This window comes from Oncorhynchus gorbuscha, linkage group LG10 (genome assembly GCF_021184085.1).
Source record: "Oncorhynchus gorbuscha isolate QuinsamMale2020 ecotype Even-year linkage group LG10, OgorEven_v1.0, whole genome shotgun sequence".
NCBI lineage: Eukaryota > Metazoa > Chordata > Actinopteri > Salmoniformes > Salmonidae > Oncorhynchus > Oncorhynchus gorbuscha.
This window is the reverse complement of record NC_060182.1, coordinates 12365496-12393492: the sequence shown is the minus strand read 5'-3', so window position 1 is coordinate 12393492 and position 27997 is coordinate 12365496. Positions and strand designations below refer to the sequence as shown.

The 27997-nt window shown below is 42.6% G+C and overlaps 1 protein-coding gene across 1 annotated transcript; it reads right to left on the bottom strand.

Moving 5' to 3' along the window:
* Nucleotides 1–211: 211 nt before the first annotated feature.
* slc6a8 (solute carrier family 6 member 8) lies at nucleotides 212–26054 on the bottom strand. The gene is made up of 13 exons (XM_046364911.1): nucleotides 25088–26054; nucleotides 16392–16523; nucleotides 15826–16090; nucleotides 13317–13449; nucleotides 11135–11269; nucleotides 10909–11012; nucleotides 10660–10784; nucleotides 5750–5862; nucleotides 5261–5398; nucleotides 5048–5150; nucleotides 4776–4876; nucleotides 2719–2889; nucleotides 212–633 (listed from the first exon to the last, which is right to left on the bottom strand). The coding sequence occupies exons 1-13, from the start codon at nucleotides 25398–25400 to the stop codon at nucleotides 493–495; spliced, it is 1974 nt and encodes a 657-aa protein (XP_046220867.1). The 5' UTR covers nucleotides 25401–26054; the 3' UTR covers nucleotides 212–492.
* Nucleotides 26055–27997: the final 1943 nt, after the last annotated feature.

Here is a 27997-nt window from a genome sequence, read left to right as displayed (position 1 = left end):
TCCGTACCACATGATTGGTCTTGCAGTAATGTGTAATTTCAAGGAATTCCATATCAGTCTTAAAGATAGCCTGTAAAAATTCTGCCATACTGGGTGAGGTGGTGGGCTACACATTGGTAGACTATGGCTCTGGCCTGATGGAGTCACAGACAGGGAGGGACAGTTTGGGTATCAGATCAACGCCCCCCCCCCCCCCCCCCCCCCCCCCCCAAAGACTATACGGCACCTGTATATAGAATGGACCAATCAGGACATTGATTATCAACATCCCAGGTGAAAATGATCGACTGTCCAATAGACCGTTGTGAATTGATTTTGTATAGGTGTTGAGAACCGTCTGTGTACATTATCTGCATCCTCGAATTATTTGCACATAATTACCAGGTGATTCCTTTTTGATTGTGTCATCAACCCAAATGAATACATCAATTATTACATAAATTATCATCTGGTCTTTAGACTGTTGTCAAAGGCTTTCCTGTAGGCTACAGCCTACATACCACTTTCAAAGATGATAACCTTGTTGTCTTCTGTGCTGGCAGAGAGGGAGGCCAGGCTCTTTATGTCAGTATCAGGCGCCATGTATTCAAGGTGATGGGGACCCCATTGTGGTTTAGTCAGCTTCTCCCAACGCTGAAGGAGGAGAAAACATGCTCCTTTAGGACATGGAGACCCATACTAATCAAACTGCTGTATTACTCATTCTGATGGGTGAGAATTCAATTAAAATACATTTTAAAAAGCTATATTCAAAGAGTAGGCTACATGCTGTCAACTGTCAACTGAGGTTTCCACGGTTTTCCCTTAACTATTTACACTTTCGTATGTTATGCATTTTATTCTTCCCACATCTTATTCCTTTCCACCTTCCCTTACTCGATGCTAAGTCTTCACCATTATTTTCATAATCTAATAGAAATATTAATGTTGACCAATGTTTCAAAAAGACCATTCAACTGTGTTGAGTGTTCCACAGGTTTTGTGAGGGCATGTGTGTTACAGTGAGGGAAAAAAGTATTTGATCCCCTGCTGATTTTTAGTATGTTTGCCCACTGACAAATAAATGATCAGTCTATAATTTTAATGGTGGATTTATTTGAACAGTGAGACAGAATAACAACAACAAAATCCAGAATAACACATGATAAAAATATTATAAATTGATTTGCATTTTAATGAGGGAAATAAGTATTTGACCCCCTCTCAATCAGAAAGATTTCTGGCTCCCAGGTGTCTTTTATACAGGTGACGAGGTAAGATTAGGAGCACACTCTTAAAGGGAGTGTATAAAAGACACCTGTCCACAGAAGCAATCAATCAATCAGATTCCACACTCTCCACCATGGCCAAGAACAAAGAGCTCTCCAAGGATGTCAGGGACAAGATTGTAGACCTACACAAGGCTGGAATGGGCTACAAGACCATCGCCAAGCAGCTTGGTGAGAAGGTGACAACAGTTGGTGTGATTATTCGCAAATGGAAGAAACACAAAAGAACTGTCAATCTCCCTCGGCCTGGGGCTCCGTGCAAGATCTTACCTCGTGGAGTTGCAATGATCATGAGAGCGGTCAGGAATCAGCCCAGAACTACACGGGAGGATCTTGTCAATGATTTCAAGACAGCTGGGACCATAGTCACCAAGAAAACAATTGGTAACACACTATGCCGTGAAGGACTGAAATCCTGCAGCGCCCGCAAGTTCCCTCTGCTCAAGAAAGCACATATACATGCCCGTCTGAAGTTTGCCAATGAACATCTGAATGATTCAGAGGACAACTGGGTGAAAGTGTTGTGGTCAGATGAGACCAAAATGGAGCTCTTTGTCATCAACTCAACTCGCCGTGTTTGGAGGAGGAGGAATGCTGCCTATGACCCCAAGAACACCATCCCCACCGTCAAACATGGAGGTGGAAACATGATCATTTGGGGGTGTTTTTCTGCTAAGGGGACAGGACAACTTCACCGCATCAAAGGGACGATGGACGGGGCCATGTATCGTCAAATCTTGGGTGAGAAACTCCTTCCCTCAGCCAGGGCATTGAAAATGGGTCGTGGATGGGTATTCCAGCATGACAATGACCCAAAACACAAGTCCAAGGAAACAAAGGAGTGGCTCAAGAAGAAGCACATTAAGGTCCTGGAGTGGCCTTAATCCCATAGAAAATCTGTGGAGGTGAGCTGAAGGCTCGAGTTGCCAAACGTCAGCCTCGAAACCTTAATGACTTGGAGAAGATCTGCAAAGAGGAGTGGGACAAAATCCCTCCTGAGATGTGTGCAAACCTGGTGGCCAACTACAAGAAACGTCTGACCTCTGTGATTGCCAACAAGGGTTTTGCCACCAAGTACTAAGTCATGTTTTGCAGAGGGGTCAAATACTTATTTCGCTCATTAAAATGCAAATCAATTTCTAACATTTTTGACATGCGTTTTTCTGGATCGTTTTCGTTATTATACTGTCTCTCACTGTTCAAATAAACCTACCTTCAAAATGATAGACGGATCATTTCTTTGTCAGTGGGCAAACATACCAAATCAGCAGGGGATCAAATACTTTTTTCCCTCACTGTGATCAGCCTTGCCCAAGGGCACGATACATTTTTCACCTTGGCGGCTCGGTTATTCAAACCAGCGACCTTTCGGTTACTGGCCCAACCCTCTAACTGCTAGGCTAGCTGCCACCCATGTTGGTAAGGAGCACAGTATGATATTGATACTGACCTCCTTGAAGGTTCCCGTGGCCCTGCAGAGCTTGTACAACACGCTGACAGGGATACAGAGCATGGACATCAGAGCCATGCACCAACCAATCACCTCACCCCACCATGGGTACACATACGTATTGTTGTAGGTAAGAGGCTTGTAGTTGAACAGGTGAAATAGGAAGATACCCTTTGGAAGGACAAAAAAAACATGATTATTTTACCAGGCAGGTCAATTAAGCACAAATGTACAATGACAGGCTATGTAGTCATGACTAGAGGTGTGTATACAGTGGTGTATTGGTGTCTGGAAAAGTGGGTATTATCTCATTTGACAAACATTTCTCAAACGGCCCGAAGGAAAGTTGCCCTATGTGAAAAATTCTATGAGAAACAGTGAACACTCTGAATGACCTAATATAATAATAATATATGCCATTTAGCAGACGCTTTTATCCAAAGCGACTTACAGTCATGTGTGCATACATTCTACGTATGGGTGGTCCCGGGGATCGAACCCACTACCCTGGCGTTACAAGCGCCATGCTCTACCAACTGAGCTACAGAAGGACCACAAATGACCTAAAATGATCAATCCCATATTGGTCTTTCACAGTCAGGACAACCCAAGCTGTACTGTGCAAGTAGGCTAATAGTAGGCTTACTATTGACACTGATGAATGAGCCTGTCAACTAAGTCAGGTTTTCGGTCTCAATCACTTTTTTTTTTTTGTAGAAAAACTCAATTGGATGTTCTAAGTCCATAACAATGCTCTAACCACATCAGGAGAACACTTTGGAGGTCTGGGAAAAATCAAAGTTGTTTATATTGTTTTGTGTAGTTACCCTTTAATTCTAATATGCATGCACCTAGCACTGTTGGTTAGTTACCCTTTAATTCTAATATGCATGCACCTAGCACTGTTGTTTAGTTACCCTTTAATTCTAATATGCATGCACCTAGCACTGTTGTTTAGTTACCCTTTAATTCTAATATGCATGCACCTAGCACTGTTGTTTAGTTACCCTTTAATTCTAATATGCATGCACCTAGCACTGTTGTTTAGTTACCCTTGAATTCTAATATGCATGCACCTAGCACTGTTGTTTAGTTACCCTTTAATTCTAATATGCATGCACCTAGCACTGTTGTTTAGTTACCCTTTAATGCTAATATGCATGCACCTAGCACTGTTATTTAGTTACCCTTGAATTCTAATATGCATGCACCTAGCACTGTTGTTTAGTTACCCTTTAATTCTAATATGCATGCACCTAGCACTGTTGTTTAGTTAGAGGTGTTTTTGTAACACATATGAGATGGATTTAGCAAAACAAATGGCAACTGGATTGATGAAAATAATCATGATATCATTCTGACACTTAGGCATAGACCACTTTGTAGTTAACATTTAATAGAGAAGGTTTTCGGGAAAGCCTTTCCATCTAGCAGATGTTCATTCATTATTTGGAACTTGCATGTTTTACTTCATATTATATGAGTCATGTCTTACTTTGCTCCAAAGTAGCCTATAGCTAAAATCCCACCAAATGTGGAGGTATTATTTAATAAAGACTTCCTCATATGCTTTCTCCTGTTCTATTGGTTTTCTTTCAACTGTATTTCATCGTCTAGCAGCCAAAGGCATGATCCTAATCAAATGAGCAACCTATGATCGTTGTTGCATCTTTAGATCTCCCCTCTAGCTAACAGATACTTCCATCTCTGTCCATGAAATCGTGTGCATTTGCTGTGCGCATTTTAGAACTGTATATTCCCGCAGATTGCATTTTTGTAACATTTGCCCGAAGGACTACTGCCGTGTGCACGTTGCTGTGCCTAAAATGTGAAGAAATAATACTTGACCAACATTTTAAGCTAGATATTCTGATCTGTTCCACCAGCCTTATTAAATGATACAGTGTTTACCTCCACTACACCATTTTGATACGCATCGTGGGGATTAAGACTTGAGTGTACACGATGCCCACTGAACTAGAAGTGGGTATATGGCGTATACTTGCGTACGCCCTCCACTACACCACCGTGTGTGTATAGTATTGTACATCACTTACCATGCAAACACATGGAGTAATAAACGACCAGCACCACTTCATCCAAGGAAAAGGCCGGTAACCAATCATACGAGCAATGTCATCCATGAACCTGTCAGCACCTGTACACACAGAATGGCACGGTTAGAGACTCGAGCTGTCTAAGAATGGACGACAAGCACAACTACCAATACTGGTATACGGTATATACCATGTGTATCCTGTACATACGACTAATAAAACTTGTATTTACTCTTTATACATCAATTGTCACAAAGGTGAATGTTTCTTACCGTAGACCCAGCTGACAACTATGCATTCCCAGAATGCTTGCCATAACAGGGTCATACCGCTGGCAGAGTAATAATCAAAAAGCTGGAAGACATACATCCCTCCCTGTTGGCACACATGAGAAATAATTCATCATTGGGAATCATTTGTGATTACCATCTGATATGGATGTTACACAATATGGAATCAGCGCCCGTCAAACGGTAGTGTCTTACCTGTGTAACCATGGAGAGATCTATAATAAAGCACATTAAACAGCAGATTGCCACAGAGATTTCCCGCTTATAGCGCATGTAATACTTTCCAGGAAACAGATCTAGAATCCCAGTTACAAAACCTTCCACTCCAACAAACTGTGGATAGAAGAGGAGAAAACACAAATATAATTGTACTCAGGAAGCTTCCCACTGGGCACAGACATCAGTTCAACGTCTAGTTTTGATTTACATTGGGTTGAGTTGTCAACTGATGTGAATTCAACACAACATGTCATTGGATTTAAGTACAAAGTTAAGTGAAAAATACTAGGAAATGCTCTTTGTTGTCACGTTGAGGGGGGGGGGGGGGGGTTGAAAAGAGGTAGAAACACTGTTGATACAACCAGTTTTTTGGTGGATTGAGAGTAATCTGGTCCAGATACTTTAAGTTTGTAACAAATGGCAACCATTTAAGTGTTGTGTCCAGTAGTGTAAAGTTGCTCCTACCTGACTGTCAAGACCCAGTACGAGCAGCATAAAGAAGAAGAGAGCAGCCCAGACCGGGGGCATTGGCATCAGAGTCACAGCTTTAGGATACGCAATAAAGGCCAAGCCAGGACCTGTAGAAGAGAAGTAGGGATGAGAGACTCAACCCTACAGCTCAGACTAAGCCCTTAACACAGACACACTCTACACACATACGTACAGTACAGCAAAGAGGGAGAAGGAGATAGAGAGATAGAAAGAGAGAAAGAGAGGCACCTGAGTGAGGTGCTATTGTGCAAAAGCTGGATGTGACAATGTTGGCTGCCTTTTTGTCTCCTGTCTGATTCTATTGTTGTGTTGTTGTGCATTCCGTCAACGCAACAGTAGTGCGGCTTTAGTTTTTAAATACGTCATTGCAGTAGCTAGATATAATGATAATTTCAGTGTTTAACAACAATGTGCATTGTATAACGTCATGCTTTCTAGCTTTTTTTTGTATATTGTTAGTGAGGTACTTTCAAAAGAATCAATGATGCTCATGCCTTATGATGCTCAAACAAACGTTTTATTAATGCATATGAATAAATAGGAGCTATAGTAACATTAATTTAAGCCAGGTGAGCGTCACACGGCTGGATGTGCTGACTACTGTAAATACTTGGTAGTGTATAGTCAACCAAGTTTAAATAGCAGATTTAAACTTGTGTAGCCTTAACTATGGTAGTAAAAGTAAAACAGTTGCACTACCTATAGAAATGCATCTATAATAGCGACCTCACAAACTTAAGGTCATGGTACATATTTGCATTATAAAGAGATTTTCGCTGTACTCCGCTTGTACTTGGTTGTAACCATAATTTAGATTGTAGTTTATAGACACACTGCACTGAAGTAGCAAAGAGAGAGGTGGTCAATATTTGCTTTACAGTTACAACTGCTTCAACTATACAAATTTCACTAGATAAATTAGAATTTTAGTTGTGTCATTATAAATAGGTCCATGTTTTCATTGAAGATGAGAGGGATGGAACAGGTGAAGATGTATGACACTGTACTTTCACCACCAGAACTAGTCCTGGTATAGCAACTACTGCAAGGTTCATACACAAAAAATAAGAAAATAACTTGAAAACACATATGTTTTGCAAATTGCTCTGGATATGTTTGCAGATTATGGGGCTATGGGGCTGCTGCCTGGGGTAGAGAATTTGTCAGGTGTCTTGTGTGTACACACAATTATCGAATAAGTTAGTTCTACCGTTAATGTTTTTATTGTGTTTGGGTTTAGTAAAGTTAGATTTGGGAATTTGGGCCTACGCTTGGAAAATGTTGTCATGTCACTGCTTTGATTTCTCTAGCCCTGTCCTCTGCTGCGGTCGGTCAATGCAGTCATTGGTTCTGATTTTGACTAGGCTGGATTAAGGTGTAAATGCTGTCATTAGATAACAGATGTTTACCTTCAACAGTAGTCAGCTCCAGGACCCCTCTTGAAAGCGAGATGTGCACATCTCAAGAGGCAAAGTTCCTGGTTAAATAATCCTTAAATTAATACTTAAAAAATCGAAAATATAGATATATAGAGATATAGATCAATGAACTGATGTCAATCACAAGTCATATAGAATGGGACTGAGGAAAATAAACCGAAACCCTGTTAAAAGGATAAGAAGATTCATGAGGAAGGGGACTTTTTCTCTTTCGTTCGTACCAACTTGCAAAAGAAACAGGAGTGTAACGCTGAACCAAAATCAGGGGCTCGATCCATTAATGTACCTTCTCACAAAATCACACTCCTATTGACACTCTCACAGGCAGTCCTGCACACACACACACACACACACACACACACACGCACGCACACACATGCACGCACACGCACAAGCACACACTCGTACACACACACACGCACTCGTACACACACATGCACTCGTACACACACACGCACTCGTACACACACACACACACACACACGCACTCGTACACACACACACACGTACACACACACACACACACACACACACACACACACACACACACACACACACACACACACACACACACACACACACACACACACACACACACACACACACACACACACACACACACACACACACACACACACACACACACACACACACACACACACACACAGTAACTGCACTCATGTGTAGTACCAGTATAGTAAATATTGAGTGACAGAAAGCTATTTGTACAGTTGAAATGAGAGGGGGAACTAGGGCTAAACAAGGCCTATCAGTTTCATCGCCACCTCTCTCCTTCTGCGTGTGGGCAGGCAGTAACAGATGGACTTTAACTCAATATTAGTTTCACTGTAAATAGCAGTGCTTAGTAAATTGCCTCCTACAAAATCCTGCTCAACTGTGCTACTGCAACACAGTAACACTGTCTGTCCAAAGTCCCCTGTCTGTCTACCATGTTAACAGAATCGTGCTGGGGGATGGTAGAGGAATACTACTATTTAAGTTCACCAAGGGTGTCCTTAGGACAAAAATATATTTTTAAATATTGCATATTTCAAATTTGAGCTATCATAGATATTTTACAGATACAGCTTAAGATATCTAATAAAATAAAAGATATGTCATATAAATGACAGACATAATACTTCTATGGCCACCCTTGTTGTACTTCCAGTTAAATCCCGGTCCAGTGGTGTCTTTACAGATGACTACTGCCAAAACAATGTATTGGAATTGGTCAAATTTAGCTTCGTATGATGAGATGAAACTAAGGGCCTGGTTTCAATTCGTCTCGCGGAAGAATCACGTTAAGATCCGCGCTGTAGCTGGATTGAAATTTAAAGGCAATGTTCCCATGGAGATTCCATTTACGGTAAACGACTCAATCAGAAATGACCTTTACATTCCAACACAGATCTTCCATGATACTTCCTCGAAGGATTCAATCCAGCCCGAAGATGTACAGGTCTAAACCTCCTGCTGTACTTGAGTTTGATCGTCTCCTTGATGAGATGGTCCAGTAATTGAAAATCTCATGCATGGTTTGGTTGGTGAGGAGACAGGTATGCACTGCACTAATTGGGGAACATGAAGAGTGACTCAAATTGACAGGTTTATTTGTTGTGTTCATTCCTTAACAGCATGGCTATGGTCATAGCTGACTACTCTTCTACACGGGGGTTCGACATTATAATAGTGCTAATGTATTTCTGAATAAATATAGTGAATATTTAAACTTACAGGGTAAAATATTAGTATAATTCAGTATGCTATTAGTAAAGAATATGTTGTGATATGTAGAGATGGATTTCATAGATGATAAGTCCAGGATGGTTCAATCCAGTGTGTTTCTGACTGTGTGTATAACTACTGTCATGAAGCCAATAACATGTGCAGATAGTAATGGACTACACACGCCTATTTCCCTACTATTCTCAATAAGTCAATACTCAATTAAAATAATGATTGAGAGAGAGAGCTAAGACACTGAATGAAAATGGACAAACTATTTACTGATTTGGCAAACTAATGTGATTATTTTTGGAAGTTACATGCAAGAGCACTGATGTGAAAGCATGCGATATGTCAGAGGCGTGCCACACACAGATGCTATCTTCTCCAGTAAACCTATTAATAACTGAATGGATAGAATTAGTTGTGAATGTCATGTGCATTGAAAGTCTATTAATACAAATAATTATCAGTTATGTGTGACAGTTGTTTGGTAATTACACATCTCTTGTTAATTCACACACAACAAAAATGTAATTCTTACAACAATTTAGATGTTATGGACAAATACATGGCCACTGCCAATGTCTCAATCTCTCCTCACTGCGTCCCCCTCACTGTCAAACACTCATACAGATCATCTATTCCAGCACGTACAAACACAGACAAATCTTCCACATCACTGTCTTTCATACTCTATACCAAGAGATCTCAGAATATTCTCTCTTGAATCACACAGAATTCACATACACAAATACACAAACACACGAAAACATACTGTTCATTCCCAGATACACACACACACACACACACACACACACACACACACACACACACACACACACACACACACACACACACACACACACACACACACACACACACACACACACACACACACACACACACACACTCGTACACAAACATACCGAGACACACACACACACACACACACACACACACACACACACACACACACACACACACACACACACACACACACACACACACACACACACACACACACACACACACACACACACACACACACACACACACACACACACACTCCATCAGAGGAACTTAATTCTATAATACTGATTTCCTTGTGAATCAATACAGGTGACTCCAGGCAGAAAACATTTGGTTGAGGTACAAGTTACATACAGTTCATGTAAATACATTTGTACGTTTTGAATTTCTCAAATGCTGACAGACTCAATTCAAACATGCATTTCAATCATTTCTTGATAGTTGGTATATTTCTATATTATTACTGACACATTAAACAACAATATTTCATCTTCACATTTCTGTAGAGTAAACAAGTGACTTGCTACACCCACTATCCTTACACACTGTACAGCAAGGTTCCATTTCACACGTTTATCTGTGCGTCATTTCTATATTAAAAGTTCATCGTATTAATAATGCACTGCCAAAAGTGCAGCACAAGCATAAAATAAGGATTCAGCTTTGAGGACCGGAATCGGTCTAAATTATTGAAGAGGTACGGCTTTCTTCCTCAGTGCTAGAGGGGCTGCCAATGTGAAGGTAAAACAATGACATCAACACTTTCAATGAACACTTTCATGCATTCCTAACAACGAGGACCAAAGCCTTCAGTAATACTCTCCTGTTAGTACCATGGTAGGTTTTGAGATGCCAGAATATAAGAGAACCTCTGTAGTGTAAGTGTGAGTGTGTTCTGCATACCTGTTTCAGCCACTTGGGAGATGTCCACTCCCTGCTCGTTTGCCATGAAGCCTAGAATGGCGAACACCACAAAGCCAGCAAAGAAACTGGTGCCACTGTTGATTAGAGCTAGCATGAAGGCATCCCTGGACAGAAATAAAAACAAAAACAAAGGGAGAAATAATCACAGAAAACAAGTCAGAATCATACAGGAGACAGTAAGTGCAACAAGAGGCCAAGGTGAGACCATTCAGCTGTCATATCACTTACTTGTAGCAGTCATTGTTGAATCTGTTGTAGCTGCCTAGGGCAGTGAGAGCTCCAAGCCCAATAGCATAAGAGAAGAAGATTTGTGTGCCAGCATCAATCCACACCTACCAGACAGTAACGATAATGAAAACTGATCAGTTTAATCTGCAACACAGCACCAGAGTTAACTAATCTAAATAATCAATCAGTTAGGACTGTGGACAGATGGGTGGATGATGGGTCGCACCTGTGCCTCGCCAAGCTTGGACCAGTCAGGCTTGATGTAGAACATGATTCCATCGTAGGCACCAGGAAGAGTCACCCCTCTCACCAGAAGGATGATCAGGACGACGTAGGGGAACGTGGCAGTAAAATACACAATCTGCAGCGAAACAGGGAGACCAGTGTCATTATTCTAAATCCATATGATATTTCGGTTACAGATGTAGGATCCTAATTTGACCAGTTTCTCACAGCAATTAAATAATCCTGCAGCAACTGGACATTTTTGTATTATTGCGTGGAAATGTGAATAATTTTTGTAGGGGTTGTAGGGTTCGATACAAGTCCAAAATGTTGAAGAGGAAATGACTAAATTTAGATGCATTTTTAAAACTAGAATACATGACACATTTGCATTTCCTGCTGTACAGGAAATGTCCTGCAACAACAGGGTGATCTAATTAAGATCCTACACCTGTAGATGTCACATTATGAGAAGACTTGCAGAGTGGTGCAGTCGGAGACCTAAAATGATTGGATGTCATTTCAGCCTACTGTAGTTTCATTGACATGCATAGTGTGAGGAGCTGTACTGTACATAACTACAGTTTGGCTGATCATTCACATTTCAGACTGCAAAGATTTCAAAGGTGTCAAAGGTGTCTGACACAAGGGGATTGCAGTCACAGTGACATGCTGGGGACTTTTCATATGAGCAATGGGAATATCATTTGTTGCATTCCTGCCAACCTAGCACCCGTACAAGATAGAGCTAAGTGGAAGACTTTATCTAATCAGGTGAACGTTTCAAACACTGAACTTTGACCTAGTGCCATATGAACCACTGTATTATAAAGAGCTTTTCTACAAGGCTGTTAGATTTCAAAGCCAATTGTTTTTGTGACTTGGCGGCCCAGGCACACCTTCAGGCATGACTACCTACTCTCCGTAGCCCAGTCTACTTGACCTAAATACACAGCTAATGTAGGACACCCATTCCTGACCAAGCCCTTATTCATATAACAAACCTGTTTTGTATAATCATTACTCAAGCACTTATCTTTGATTAGCAACCTCAATAGGCCCTTACCTGAAAACTTGTAATATTAACTAGAGAACATTTCTATACATTGCATCTATAAATGTTGTGGATGTATGGCTAATTGTCATTAATTCATTACATCACTAAGCCTATCCCTTAAATAATAAAAATAAAAATCTATCAAAATTCCTTCTGGCTAAAATGTGAGCAGCTCTGACCTAATGATCTCTTAAAGATAAACTGTAAGTAATTTTAATATCATTACTATATAAATATAAAAACAATAAAATGTTAATGAACACTAGAGGTTGATCTCATTATCTGTACAGAAAGTGCTGCTACATATAAAGTGATCTAGAAATCCTGATAAAGATCCATATAAAATGGACCAGCACTGGAGATAAACACTGATATCATTTAAAGAGGCTTGGATGTGATCCCACCTCAACAAGCAGAAAACATGGCTGTTGGAATATTCGCACAGGGCCCCAGTCACGTCGCACTGCAGTCAACCTACCAACTGCCCACCAATCAGAACGCACCATGTGACAGGGACACTTTGTGATATGTCATAGCCACACCCCCTGTCCTCTTGATGTTGCTATAGAAACACTGCCTCATCATTGCCTTGCTGTCACACAGCAGGGGAGGGTGGCACTATGTGAATCACACAAGGTTAGGAAAAAGTCACACTGCCTTCTCATTCACTCATGACTGAGAGTCCATTACCATAGCCAGAACTAAATTAGAAACCTATCTGGCTATAGCTACAAATCTATCTCCTCGTTCTCTCTGGGAGAACTGTATATCTATACATTTTAACCCCCTTTCACCTCTATTTGTTACTTTTCTCAGTAACCTTTCTTGCTCTTTTAATATAATTCCAGACTATGTTTGATACCACACAGCAATATCCTTCCACTGCAGCTGCATTAGCCACTGAGTTGTTCTAATGCAGGTATCCAATCAGAGACCAGTGCAGTGACCTGAGCTGATGTAAAACAATCTGTCTGCCACGGCCGGAGGATAGTCTGTTACATAACAGTTAGCTATAGGAGATACCTAAGGACCAGAGTGAGTCACATGTTCATTGCAGTCACCATCGTGGTGCTCATATAACTAATAAGATAACGATGAGCTTTTCAGAGAAATGTGTATTAGTTACCTTGCCTGTGGACTTCACCCCCTTCCACACACAGAAATACACCATCACCCAGACGGCCGCCAGGCACAGCAACAGCTCCCAGTTGATGGATCCTGGGTAGTCCAGCCCTTGTGAGATGTTCAGCACCTTGTTTCTGGAGGGGGGGGGGGGTCATAGAGTAAAACTATATGAAAACGACATGCGTTTGTCTAAGTTACAGGATAGAAAATGAACGGCATGATGCTCTACTCCTGTAACAAATGTCTGCCCTTTGTCCCCAATAAAATCTATGTCAGTCAGTAACAGCATTTGCATTTTCTACCTACAGCCATGGCAAAGGCACTTATGTCCCTGCACATGCCATAAGGGAGAGTGGGAACAAACACTCTGGTAGTCATGGACAACGGGGATCACATGAGAACATTAAAACTTGATGACCTCGATGACCATCAAAGAGAACTATGATGAGGACTAGAGGAACAGAGAGGGATGAAAAACTGGGCCGAGGACAAATGAGATTCCAAATCAGAACACTAACCAGTTCTGTCACACTGCTCTTTAAAAGCAGAGCATTCAAAGGCCACTCATTAAAAAAATATATATTTAACCTTTATTTAACCTGGTAGGCTAGTTGAGAACAAGTTCTCATTTACAACTGCGACCTGGCCAAGATAAAGCAAAGCAGTGCAACAGAAACAGCACAGAGTTACACATGGAAAAAACAAACATATAGTCAATAATACAATAGAACAAGCATATATACAGTGTGTGCAAATGAGGTAGGATAAGGGAGGTAAGGCGATAAATAGGCCATGGTGGCGAAATAATTACAATTTAGCAATTAAACACTTTAGTGATAGATGTGCAGAAGATGAGTGTGCAAGTAGAGATACTTGGGTGCAAAATAAATAAAATAAATAACAGTATGGGGATGAGGTAGTTGGATGGGCTATTTACAGATGGGCTGTGTACAGGTGCAGTGATCTGTGAGCTGCTCTGACAGCTGGTGCTTAAAGTTAGTGAGGGAGATATGAGTCTCCAGCTTCAGTGATTTTTGCAGTTCGTTCCAGTCATTGGCAGCAGAGAACTGGAAGGAAAGTTGACCAAAGTAGGAATTGGCTTTGGGGGTGACCAATGAAATATACCTGCTGGAGCACGTGCTATGGGTGGGTGCTGTTATGGTGACCAGTGAGCTGAGATAACGTGGGGCTTTACCTAGCAAAGACTTATAGATTAACTGGAGCCAGTGGGTTTGGCGACGAATATGAAGCGAGGGCCAGCCAACGAGAGCATACAGGTCGCAGTGGTGGGTAGTATATGGGGCTTTGGTGACAAAATGGATGGCACTGTGATAGACTGCATCCAATTTGCTGAGTAGAGTGTTGGAGTCTATTTTGTAAATGTTGGAGTCTATTTTGTAAATGTTGCGAAATAGGAAGCCGATTCTAGATTTAATTTTGGATTGGAGATGTTTAATATGAGTCTGGAAGGAGAGTTTACAGTCTAACCAGACACCTAGGTATTTGTAGTTGTCCACATATTCTGAGTCAGAATCGTCCAGAGTAGTGATGCTGGACGGGCGGGCAGGTGTGGGCAGCAATCGGTTGAAGAGCATGCATTTAGTTTAACTTGCATTTAAGAGCAGTTGGAGGCCACGGAATGAGAGTTGTATGGCATTGAAGCTCGTCTGGAGGTTAGTTAACACAGTGTCCAGAGAAGGGCCAGAAGTATCACCAGCAGCAAGAGCGACATCATTGATATATACAGAGAAAAGAGTCGGTCCGAGAATTGAACCGTGGCACCCCCAGAGGCCTGGACAACAGCACCCCCATAGAGACGGCCAGAGGTCCGGACAACAGGACCTCCGATTTGACACACTGAACTGTCTGAGACGTAGTTGGTGAACCAGATGAGGCAGTCATTTGAGAAGGCCATTGAGTCTGCCGAGAAGAATGTGGTGATTGACAGAGTTGAAAGCCTTGGCCAGGTCGATGAATACAGCTGCACAGTATTGTCTCTTATCGATGGCGGTTATGATATTGTTTAGGACCTTGAGTGTGGCTGAGGTGCACCCATGACCAGCTCGGAAACCAGATTGCATAGCGGAGAAGGTATGGTGGGATTCAAAATGGTTGGTAATCTGTTTGTTAACTTGGCTTTCGAAGACCTTAGAAAGGCCGTGCAGGATAGATATAGATCTGTAGCAGTTTGGGTTTAGAGTTTCTCCCCCTTTGAAGAGGGGGATGACCGCGGCAGCATTCCAATCTTTGGGGATCTCAGACGATACGAAAGAGAGGTTGAAGAGGCTCGTAATACGGGTTGCAACAATTTTGGTGGATAACTTTTCATGCTGTGGACCAATTACTAAAATCCCTTTTCTAAGTGACGACTTGCAAAATATTTGAAATAATTAACTGTGACAAATAACAATGTTTTATTCTTAGAACTTTCGGCACAGACGTCAGTTCAACGTCTAGTTTTGATATAATAGTGTGTTTTTTCATTGGGATAGAGGAAGTAAAGAACTTACTCCCAGAATTCAATAATGGGAGAACGCCCATCTGCCAGCTCCTCACATGTCATGTTGCCATAGGTAGTATTGCCAATGGTGCCATTCAGGCAGTCTTCATGATGAAAGATCTCGATGCAGCTGGGCGTGTTCCAGGGGTTGTCACAGGTGGACCAGGGCAGGGTAGCGTTGAAGGACTTGATGAAATAGTAGAAGGCCCAGGCTAGGACCATGATGTAGTAGGTGTTACAGAAGAACACTATGACCATGGAGGCATACCCCAGTCCTGGAGGAATACGGAGCAATTCAACAGTTTAGTGTTCAGCACTGAAGAGACAAACAGAGCTTACTTATACATTAATGTCAATTTTGGAAGAAACATTGGAGCTGTCTTGGTTTTTATGTAACAAAGGTGTATCAACTCTTAGAATAAAGCGATAGAGGAATACATAGTAAATAGGCCACAGCTGTGAATGTCTGCAAACTGCCTTTCTATTCGAAAGGATCAGTTAAAAGACTTGACAAATGGCTGTACAAATGTTTCAGAGCAGCCACACAAACTGCTGAGAGAGCAAAATGTTCAGTACCTTTAAATAGAGGTGCGATGTTCCACACGTTGATGCTGCCAGCCTTCATAAACTGTCCCAATGCAATCTCCAGGAAGAATATAGGAATTCCCCCAACAACCCCAATGATGAGGTAGGGAATCAGAAACACCCCTGTGAGGGACAAACAGACAGGTGTTCAATGGAACAGTAGAGTAATGCACTCCTTGGGTCACTGTGGGGGATGTATGAGCTGCACAACCCATTATTAAACCACCATCTTATGTTCCCTAAAGAAAACATCACTCTGCGACATCAAATGGTAACAAGGATGCAACATAAAACCTTCTACCTTTTAGTCTATGCAGCTATAGTTGGTGTTCTCATTACATTTTAATAGATTTAAAATTATTCTTAAAGAGGTAAAGCAAGCCCCACAACTTTACTTCATGTAAAGTTACCATCTAGTTACATTTGAATGGCCTTATATAACTGGGTGTGAGCAGGAAGTGCATATTTCAGTCTCATCCACTAATTGGCACAGAAGGGGAGTCCATTTTATCGGTGAAAACACGCATGCTCACCTCACCCCTCCTACGTCTGCCTACACTTCAGTATGTTCAAATGTGACTGTGATGCTGTTTGCGGCATTGGCTTGCATCAAACAGGATCTAGGAGCACGGCAAACCATCAACAGTAATAACGCCATGGCTGACTGATTCCAAATGAACATCAGCAACGGTAGCGGCTTAAGACTGACAGGGGGGGTGGAGCAAGGAAGGAGGCGGAAGGGTTGGTGGGGGGAGGGGGAGGGAGGGGTGGTGGGAGGGAGGGAGGAGAGGGAGGGGTGGTGGGGGGAGGGGGAAGGAGGGGTGGTGGGAGGGGAGGGAGGGGAGGGAGGAGAGGGAGGGGTGGTGGGGGGAGGGAGGAGAGGGAGGAGTGGTGGGGGGAGGGGGAAGGAGGGGTGGTGGGAGGGAGGAGAGGGAGGGGTGGTGGGAGGGAGGGAGGGAGGAGTGGTGGGAGGGGAGGGGAGGGAGGGACAGGGGGCTTTGCAGTGATAGTCAGCTCCTGCTTCAGCCTATAACGCAGATTATCCATTGAACAATGTGCTGCACTGAATGAAGCTGAGATGACGTCACCTTCAGCCCAGAGGTCTCCTGATAGGCTAACATCGAGCGCCGGGGAGGGCCATGGGCTGCGTTATAAAAAGCACCACCCGTTGTGTAACGTAGGCTCTGCAGGCTAGTGGAAACAGCCAATTCCTCCCTGACAGAAAAGAGACATGGATGCGCAGAAGCAAAGGCTCTCCTTTGTGAAGAGGATGGGGTTGACAACCCAGTCTGAATTAGCAATGGGGACTCTCAGCATGTAAACCAGCCTGAGAACACAATCACAATCCCTTCATACAGTTCAACACATATCTAGGGTGTGACTGAAAATAACACATAATAGCACCTCTATTAAAGGAAAAACGTGTGAACAGCAATTTCTGACAAACTCAGTCAGATTGGGGAACTGCACGCACTATACACCACTGACCTGAAAGAAAGATTCCAGCATCAGAGGGAAGAATAGCTTCTCTCTCTCTCTCTCTCTCTCTCTCTCTCTCTCTCTCTCTCTCTCTCTCTCTCTCTCTCTCTCTCTCTCTCTCTCTCTCTCTCTCTCTCTCTCTCTCTCTCTCTCTCTCTCTCTCTCTCTCTCTGTCTCTCTGTCTCTCTCTCTCTCTCTCTCTCTCTCTCTCTCTCTCTCTCTCTCTCTCTCTCTCTCTCTCTCTCTCTCTCTCTCTCTCTCTCTCTCTCTCTCTCTCTCTCTCTCTCTCAAGCATCTATAAAATGTGTAGTCATGTGGGCTTTGTGAGGGCTGATGTAAATGACTGTTCATTTGCAAACAAAGCATTTGCTATAGAAGCAGCGGCAGTGATTATGTGTGAGAGTGTACACACACACACCCACCCACACACACAAAACACACAACAGTCGCAGAGACAGTCGCAGAGACAGACACAGGACCGACTCAGTGATGGCATGCCGATGAGTCAGACAGACGCTGCCTATGGCGCAGAAGGGGAAGGAGCTACGTAGTGCGTCGTGACTCCAGTCAGAGCTAGCAGAGCCACTGAGGCATTCCAGCCTGTCAGGAGACAGGAACCTGACTGAGATTCTGCTTAGCCTCTTAATTAAACAGTTAGATAGCAGATAGAGAGAGAGTGTAGTGAAGTGGGGTAGGAGAGGATAGGTGAGGAGGATGGTGAGAGAGGGAGAGAAAGAGAGGAGCTATTTGTCCACAAGATGCTACTCCCCTGTTAATGGCATCTCCCACTGAGGTAATGCTGTTACCACTGGTGAACATGCTAGTTATGTGATTATGGTGAACAAGGTCCTGCTTGGCTGGTAGATGCAATCACCTCACCATATAGTGATTATGTATGATAATTACTGATACTGTAATTCTCTTTTCAATAAATGGCCATCCTTAAATGAACAAAAAATGCTAATGAATTACAAAACTTCTACATGTTTTCAGAGAAAACACAATATTTGGTATACTTCACTTTTGGGGAGGTTATTCACAGTAACATGAGGAAGGCTCACATTTAAACTGAGTCACACAAATAGAGAACCAATTCAGGTACATATGGTACGTGCTAAGCTTTCTAATCTTGATTAAGTGTCGGGAGCAGCTCTGGACGCTAAGTATTGACAGGCCTTTGAATCCCTTTTTCTGGTTAGTTGAGTGAACTAACAGGAGCAGCTAATGCAGCATGTAGCAGTACAACTGAGGTTGGTTAGACCAGGTGTAATCTCTTGTGGACAGACTATATAAATCTAAAAAATAAATTACACTCGATTTTTGTTCTGGGTTAACCAAGAATAGAGCAGCAGGTGCATCATTTTGTCAGGTGATCCCTGGGCCCTGCCTATAACAAGCTTCAAAACAACTGACCAAGCTCCAATGGGACACGTGTGCACTTGGATTTGACTTATTGTAGTGGTGTACATGACAATATATAAATACTCCCCTACACCTAGGGTTGCAAAATTCCAGGAACTGGTTGGAGGATGCTGGATTTCCTGCTTATTCCTTCCTGAGTCCGGGAGTCCTCCAACTGAGATTTCAGGAAACCAGGAAATGTATTGAAAGTTCCCAGAATTTTGCAACCCTACATACACCCTCCCCCCCTAACATTCACATGGAAATGGTATCTTCCATGCACAGATGCAATCTCTTGTATGGTCCTGCGATAATTACTCCTGAAGCAACAACAAAACAATTGCAAATTGTATTGATTTGTAAATGACAATGTGCCATGCTGTCAAAATCACACAATAATTGTCCTTCATCTCTTATTTTGTGAAGCTTAGCTTTCCCCTACAACTGAGTGCCCTACTTTCCCCTACAACTGAGTGCCCTACTTTCCCCTACAACTGAGTGCCCTACTTTCCCCTACAACTGAGTGCCCTACTTTCCCCTACAACTGAGTGCCCTACTTTACATGTTGCTCATGAAGCCTGATTTTCAACTCCCAAGAGAGCCAGTAAACTTGGACAGATCACCCTTTGGTCATCTCCATGTTAGTGGATATGTTGTTTACAATGAGATTACGGCACAAGAGATTGGCACACCTCTTTAAAGCACAGTAGGTTGTTGCCAGACATGCTTGTTCATCCAAAAAAAGAAATAACTGCAGTGTCCTAAATTCGGGAATAGAAAAGATGAGCTTACATTTCAAACATGACGGTGCATTTATGTTGACCCATCCCCTTCATTCATGTGCTTCGTTCAAGCAGAGATACCGTGTATGTTACTTTATTATAATGACTACACACGCCACGCTGCAAAGATCACCACAAAACCTAAATTGCGTCCCAATATTCTCTCCTTTTCTCCCAAAGTGTGCACTTGTTCACTTCCCCTCATGGATTTGAAAGGTAATGAAGGGTATATAGAAACTCCCTATCTAGCCCATGCCTATGTAACAGTATAACTTTAGACCGTCCCCTCGCCCATACCGGGGACACGAACCAGGGACCCTCTGCACACATCAACAACAGTCACCCACAAGGCATCGTTACCCATCGCTCCACAAAAGCCGCGGCCCTTGCAGAGCAAGGGGAACCACTACTTCAAGGTCTCAGAGCAAGTGACGTCACCAATTGAAACACTATTTAGCGCGCACCACCGCTAACTAAACTAGCGTTTCATATCCGTTACTCCTACACCAATCCAATGCGTTTACATTTGTAGGGAACAAGTACACAGTGCACATCGTAGAAAGGAGAGATTATTGGAAGGCAACCATATTGAACATGAATTCTCTCTGCTGCACTACACCAGCATAAACATCATTCAGAAAAGCTGTGCAGGGTGTAATTAGTCTTATCTAAACGCCAGGTCAGAGAGCACACAGACATTTGCCCGAACGCATTGCTAACCTGAGGTGACATCATGTAGTATAGCGTTACATATATCCCCAGAGCATTGAGCTGACCTAACTGGGGGTTATAGCCTACCATTCCCTGCCTGAGGCTGAGCCATATCCCAAACAACACTGCACCGGACCGCACCATGCCACACCGAACAACACCAAACCACACCGAACCACACCAAACCACACCGAACAACACCAAACCACACCAAACCACACCGAACAACACCAAACCACACCGAACCACACCAAACCACACCGAACAACACCAAACCACACCAAACCACACCGAACAACACCAAACCACACCGAACCACACCAAACCACACCCCACCACACCCCACCACACCAGCTCCCAGTCAGAGAAAGGAGATTAAAAGATTAACAGACACTCTTCATAATCGCCCGTCCACGTGGGGTGAGGAGATGATGTCACTCGGGGCAAAGGGCCAGCGTACTGTAACCCTGTGGTCTGCGCATCACACCTGCTCAGATGCTGGACTCACTTGCAAAAGGCAAGCCACCATGATGGTTGATAGTGTGACATACACTGATTAGACACTGTGCCAAAGAGCATTATTCTGCTAAAAACAAATTGCTGGATAACTGAAGCTGACAGAAAATAAACTTTACAGATTGCTGTGTAAAAAGATAAATTCATAAAGATAAATTCAACGTTATGTATTCTTTGACAAAAGAGGGCAAATGAGTGTTTGACTTGGACCCAACTGGAAGCCCACTCTGTCTGACAATCCCTTTATGGTTTTGATTCAAAAGAAGGCCTAAAAACAACACAAAGACATACTCAGTCTGCCTGACACCGTGCATGACCTTATCTGATGACCGAAATAACAAACATACGCTTCTGACAATATTCACTGCAGTGTAATGCCAAATGGCCTTATTGGTGGGTAGTAACATGGCTTAAATGTTGGAGTCCTTTGCTCTGACGAGAACACGTAGTCCGCTGCACGGCTGCAGACACACTGCCAAGGACAATCAGAGAGCTCACTGCAGAGCTCGTAAATCTACAGGCTGTAAGGCTGCTGTCTGACAGGGTGCTAGCTGCTGCTGCTGCTGCTGCTGAGCAGGCCAGGCTACGCAGTACAGTACTGCCCTGGCTAGAGAGAAGGCAACCCCATCACAGGAGAACCCTAAAATCCCACAGCTCCCAGACAAACTCTCAGAGAAGAGTTATCACCTGTGCTGCGTGCTATGAACCCATATACTGAACATGTGTTTATGGATGTGACAATAGGATAGTTACCGATGTGGTCGTTGATAGATATGCCTTCTCTCTATTTGAAAGGAGCACAAAGAATGGTGAATATTGTAAAAGGTATGATGGTGATAGGCAACTGTACTTTGAGTAGACGGTCTATGTCGTTGTATTGCTTTGATAGTATAGACAGATTCTAAAACTTCATAAAAATTGCCATCAATACAGACTCCAATGTACAGAGACACCAATCATAGAATGTTTGACAATACTTCCTGACAGGTAAAGAAGATACTTGCACTTGACAAATACATTTATGTGAGCATTATAACATGTCAAAATAGGCAAATATAAAGATTTTGACAAGAATGTTCTTGCGATGACAGCAGATGATTTGCCATGGCAACTAATCCACCTGTCATGTTACAACTGATGGGAATAGGAAAGAGATTTAAAGAGACTTAAACCCAAGTCTCACTTGAATGAGGGATACCGTCAAATTAGAAAATGAAATTCATCTAATAGTTTAGTTTATTTAGTTTAGTTTATTTTTAATTTTTAATGTACCTGGGCATTAAAGGTAGTCTACTGACAAACACCCTCACAGTGCATTGTTGTAGTTGAGGGATGGCAGAGATGCCATCTCATTAGATCTACTCTGCTGCAGCTTGGTTCTGTCTGTGTGAACAAGACCTTTTCAACTTGGGCAGCTTGATTTGATTTGGCAGAACCCTGCAGGGGTTTCCAAGGAAATTTACACAAATCCAGAGACACACACTGAGTCTGGCAACCTGAACTAGGAGAACATCTTCATGTTACCTTGGAGCTCCTAGTTGGGGGTAAAACAAGTATTTTTGAAGAGGACAATTTAAGGGATCACCCAACGCTCGCTCCTGTCTCTTTAACATGTCTCTTTTCTCTCACTGTCAGGTCACGACTGAAGCTCTTTGTTTTTTTGACAGTATTGATGTTTTCTCTTACAGTTCCCACCAGCTGGTCGCCGTGCCCTTTCCTTGCCCACCACCGGTAAGGTCAACCTGAACCGCCTCAGAGATATCCATTATCCAAATAGTTGGATGGATACATAGAAACATTATCCCAGATGATGTTGCTCATGGATCCCAAGTGTAATAATAACACCAAGCGGAGCCCTAATACCATTTTTAGCCTGGGGGATTCAGAGGAATTTCATTCGTTACTCAATTTCTTTAACTCTATACACCAACCAAATACTTGTGTAGCATATAGTCAGTATTTATTCAGGTTCACCTCTCTGGGTTCATTTTTTACACTAAATATATATTGTTACTCTGGAGATCCTGAGCTATCTGGAAGCCGAAACACCATACTTTCACTGACAGACAGTGATGAATTCCACTTTGTTTTTCATAATATCCCTCCATATCAATCACTGTCTAGATACTCTATTAAAAAAAGATAGTGCATGGTTATGTAGTTTTGTTCAAATAGCCACCTATTTAAAAAAAATAAAAAAATACACATTTTCATAGAGACAGCATCACTTATTCAGTGAGACAAATCCTTCATTCATTGAGTACATTTTAGCTGCTGTCCAGATGATTGAGGGCACATAGAGACAGATATTTCACTGAGGCAGATACACTGCACTTCTCTTTGATCACACACTCATATTTTAGACAGACCTCATCATTATACTATTGTAGCGATGTTTAGTGAACGCCCTCATCTCGAAGCCGGGTCTCCCAGTCCATGAGCAGACCTGCTAACCACTGCTCCAATAGGGATGATCTATTTTGGGGTGTGGGATCGTAACAGGCCTACCCAGGCAAAGTTTGTTACACTATCCCTACCGTTCAGGAGAGCGTGTCCCCACGCTTCACTATACCAAGTCCCTCACCTGTGCACACCTCTCCAATGGCCCCTAAGGCACAATCCCACCACAGTCACCAATGTTGCGAAATTTGCAAACAGCGACAGTGTAAAGGCCCTTCCTGGTCTCAAACCTGGGTCTCCCAGCCTGTAAGAAGACCCGCTAAGGGTGTCGAAACAGACCTATCTAGGAAAAGTTTATGAAGGACTTGCCAGTAGGGTGTATCACTAAGTTTTTTCAATAAATGCAATTTCAATCTAATGAAACTACAAGAAGATCCAATTGTTTGTTCCACTGAGTTTATAGATCCGAACCTGGTCTGAGATGTTAAGCTGGTAATGGTATTGTTTTTTTGTCCATTTCAATGGAATGGTGTGTAAGCTGTGTTCACCATCAAGTCCACACACAGGTTTCTATTGACAGCAGTAAGTCATGTTTTAATGTAGTGTTTATTACACAAACTAAATTCTGTTTTGATGTGGGAACAAAAATGTAATTTCCATGTTGTTTCACAGCCAATCTGTTGAATGTATAATCTCTTCAAATTTAGACTATTCTCATCTGTAAATGGACAAATCAGTTTAATTATACTTGTTGTTAAATTATTATTATTATGATTATATATATATATATTTGTTTTGCATATGGCAATCAATTTGACACAAATGATAATGATAATACAGCGGCAATGTGAGTTCTGTTCTGACATTCTCTAGCAACACGATGTGTATACAAATGGACAGGACTCACCCACATCCACCCCCGTCACACAGCGTCATACCCAGGCCCATATGTGAGGCATGACCTGACGCTCTGATCAAGGGTAGAGAACGGTGTACACTGTGCGATAATCTTCACGATGAACAGCCAGTAGAATAGATAGACAGCCTGAACTGGCGTTAAAATATAGAAAGGTGGGCACTGTAAGCGATATTGTCTCTCTATAATACCGTTTCTGATATGGACTAAAATAATTGTGTGGGTAAGAATGTGAGCTACTGCTATATGAGATGCCTGCAGTGCCCTCACAGGAGCTGATCATATGATTATTGCTTTGGATGCTATGACGTCTATACAATCCCTCACATAGACATCTCAAGGCAACATGCAATTCGCTCAGCCACATTTTCAATTGTTTTAGGGAATTTTTATTATGGGACAGGAGAGCCATCAACCTATAGGGATTTCAGTATTTTGTGTTTAGATTTTTACTGGTTTATTTAGGCTACTGGTTAACTTACCTCCACCATTTTTGTAGCATAGGTAAGGGAAGCGCCAGACGTTTCCCAGCCCTACAGCGAAGCCGACGCAGGACATGATAAAATCCATCTGTCTGGTCCATTGCTCTCGTTCGGGATACCCTGGCACTGGTTTCTCTACTGACGACATCGTGCCAGGTGTGGCTCCGCATCCTGCCCCGTCAGTTCCACCAATGAGGCTTCCGTTCACGCCAGCTTGGTGCCCGTTTCCGTTCGGAATGAGGTGACCCTTTTTCTCCTCCCCGAGGACCACGTTCACAGCACAGCAGTCAGTTTCGAATGCAGGTTTCTCCATGCCAATTACGCACTTGTAAACAATGCACCCTCAATTTCCCACTAACACCGAGGAGGAAACCAGTGAAAAGATCGGTGACGATTCAGGACAATAGATACAGCTTTCTTAAGCTTTTATTCGTTCGGGTCGATTTCTCTGGACCCGAAGATGGTCCTTTGTTCTTCTTCTGGCAATCCTATGGGAATAGGATCTGATTTATTTCCCCTTTTTAATTTAAGGGTATGATAAGTCACTTGAATAGGTATAATTTGTATCTCTATTATCGTATAGCAATGTCAAACGCGCAACGATGAGACGGAGATCAGAATTAAATGTTTATTACATTTGAGGTGTATAAAAAAATAAAGGACACTTGCCCCCAAAGAAAATCACCGAATTTGAGAGCACCTTCAAAAACAATCTACGAAACACTTGAATGTGAGTCTGAAGAATCGCATGGGAACTTATCTCTCAAAGAGGAGACGGGTGTCGAGGCGAAAAACTCAGCGGGCTTTGCGCGCGCTCGATGACGAATGTAACGGAATTACATTCGTGGTTTTGTCTTTAGATTCCGAGGCTAGATCATCCTGCTCCTTAGCTTCCTTCGCTTCGGAAAAATACTGACAATATGATAGGTCTATCGCGGTTATCCTTAGCTGCTCTCTCTTGGTGCACTGTATGACAATTAACTGAGCCTGCAGCCGCGCGCAGCTTTAAAAGGGTTGGTGCGGCGGCGATGGTACTGAGGCGCACGTCACTTGGATTTCATCCCTCCCCCATCCTTAAGGACACAGTTGCCTTATCAGTTGTATTAGCTCTGTTGCAACGAATATCAGGAAATTATTAAGACGCGCATTCAACATTGTCTAGCCTTCGAGGGCGATAATTTCTGTCAAAATCGCAGGTGCACTGATATTGTGTGCCTGCCAAAAGCACGGAATATAGAACTGGGGCTCTGCTTTTCAATGGCATGAAATCCTTTAGGCAACACGAGTGTCATTACACATGCACTGGGAAAGAATTAGGATATTTCGCACTATGATGAATGATGAACTAGCTCTAACTTTAGTTCTGTCAAAGCTTCAGTTAGTATTAGCTTATAGCCTAACATCAGAATGTTTGACAGACCTGAAGGTATAGATTGTTCATCATCCAACATTACTGTAAGGAAGATATTTGACCCAGAATCCCAGTGCATAGGAGTCAGATAAAATGGAGGGTGTATCCTCCCAGACCCTCCATCCTCCTCACTCATACTGTAGGCCAGGGGCGCAACTTTCACTGGGGACGGGGGGACATGTCCCCCCCACATTCTGAAATTGTATTTTTGTCCCCCCCAGTTTTATCATTGGAATGTAATACAAAACGAGGCAACGGAGTGCTTTAGGACCATGCGGACGACTCCGAGCGGTTGGGTAGGCTGTTTGGAGTGTTTATCCGACTGTATAAAAAAAATATATATATGTATATATTATGTCCCCCCACTTCTATAACCAAAGTTGCACCCCTGCTGTAGGCTACAACTCGCTAAAGGGAGTCAGATGAGTGTTAGATTACCCGACTGACACTAAAACATTCCTCATATGATTAGTGGGCCTTTATCTTATCGTACATTTAAATATTTTGACAATCAAACTTTACTATTTGGTCTTTAAATGCAATACCATTAGTAAGGAGACACCTGCAATGACAAAAATGACAAAAATTTCAAATAGAAACATAATTATGTTGTAAAAAAAGTGTTATTGGTGAAGGAATTGTATATCAAGTAACATATAAAAAAATATTCTCCCCTACCAAGTTACATAGCTAATGTCTGTTGTTTAGTTTCATTTCAAATAAAGAAACATCTTGTCAAATTGTTCATCCATGTCTGGATGGATTACTTGGATGTTGACAGAATGAATCAGTTTAATATTTCAACTGTTGGTCTGAGCTACTGCTTTACTACAGAACTTTGGCTTTTGCCTGTTTTGCATATTATTTTGGCATTAATACGTGTCACATATCTGTATGCAAACATGTAAAAATAAATAATAATAATAATACTTGAGTTAATAAAGCCTCATACAAACATGGTCTCATTTTTGCTTTCTTGAGTAAGGCAGCTCCAAAATGCATCTGTTTCAGCCTAGCTCAGTGCTTTCTGTGGTGGTGGTTCAGCCTAGCTCAGTGCTTTCTGTGGTGGTGGTTCAGCCTAACTCAGTGCTTTCTGTGGTGGTGGTTCAGCCTAACTCAGTGCTTTCTGTGGTGGTGGTTCAGCCTAACTCAGTGCTTTCTGTGGTGGTGGTTCAGCCTAACTCAGTGCTTTCTGTGGTGGTGGTTCAGCCTAACTCAGTGCTTTCTGTGGTGGTGGTTCAGCCTAGCTCAGTGCTTTCTGTGGTGGTTCAGCCTTCAGTGCTTTCTGTGGTGGTGGTTCAGCCTAGCTCAGTGCTTTCTGTGGTGGTGGTTCAGCCTTGCTCAGTGCTTTCTGTGGTGGTGGTGCAGCCTAGCTCAGTGCTTTCTGTGGTGGTGGTTCAGCCTAGCTCAGTGCTTTCTGTGGTGGTGGTTCAGCCTTGCTCAGTGCTTTCTGTGGTGGTGGTTCAGCCTTGCTCAGTGCTTTCTGTGGTGGTGGTTCA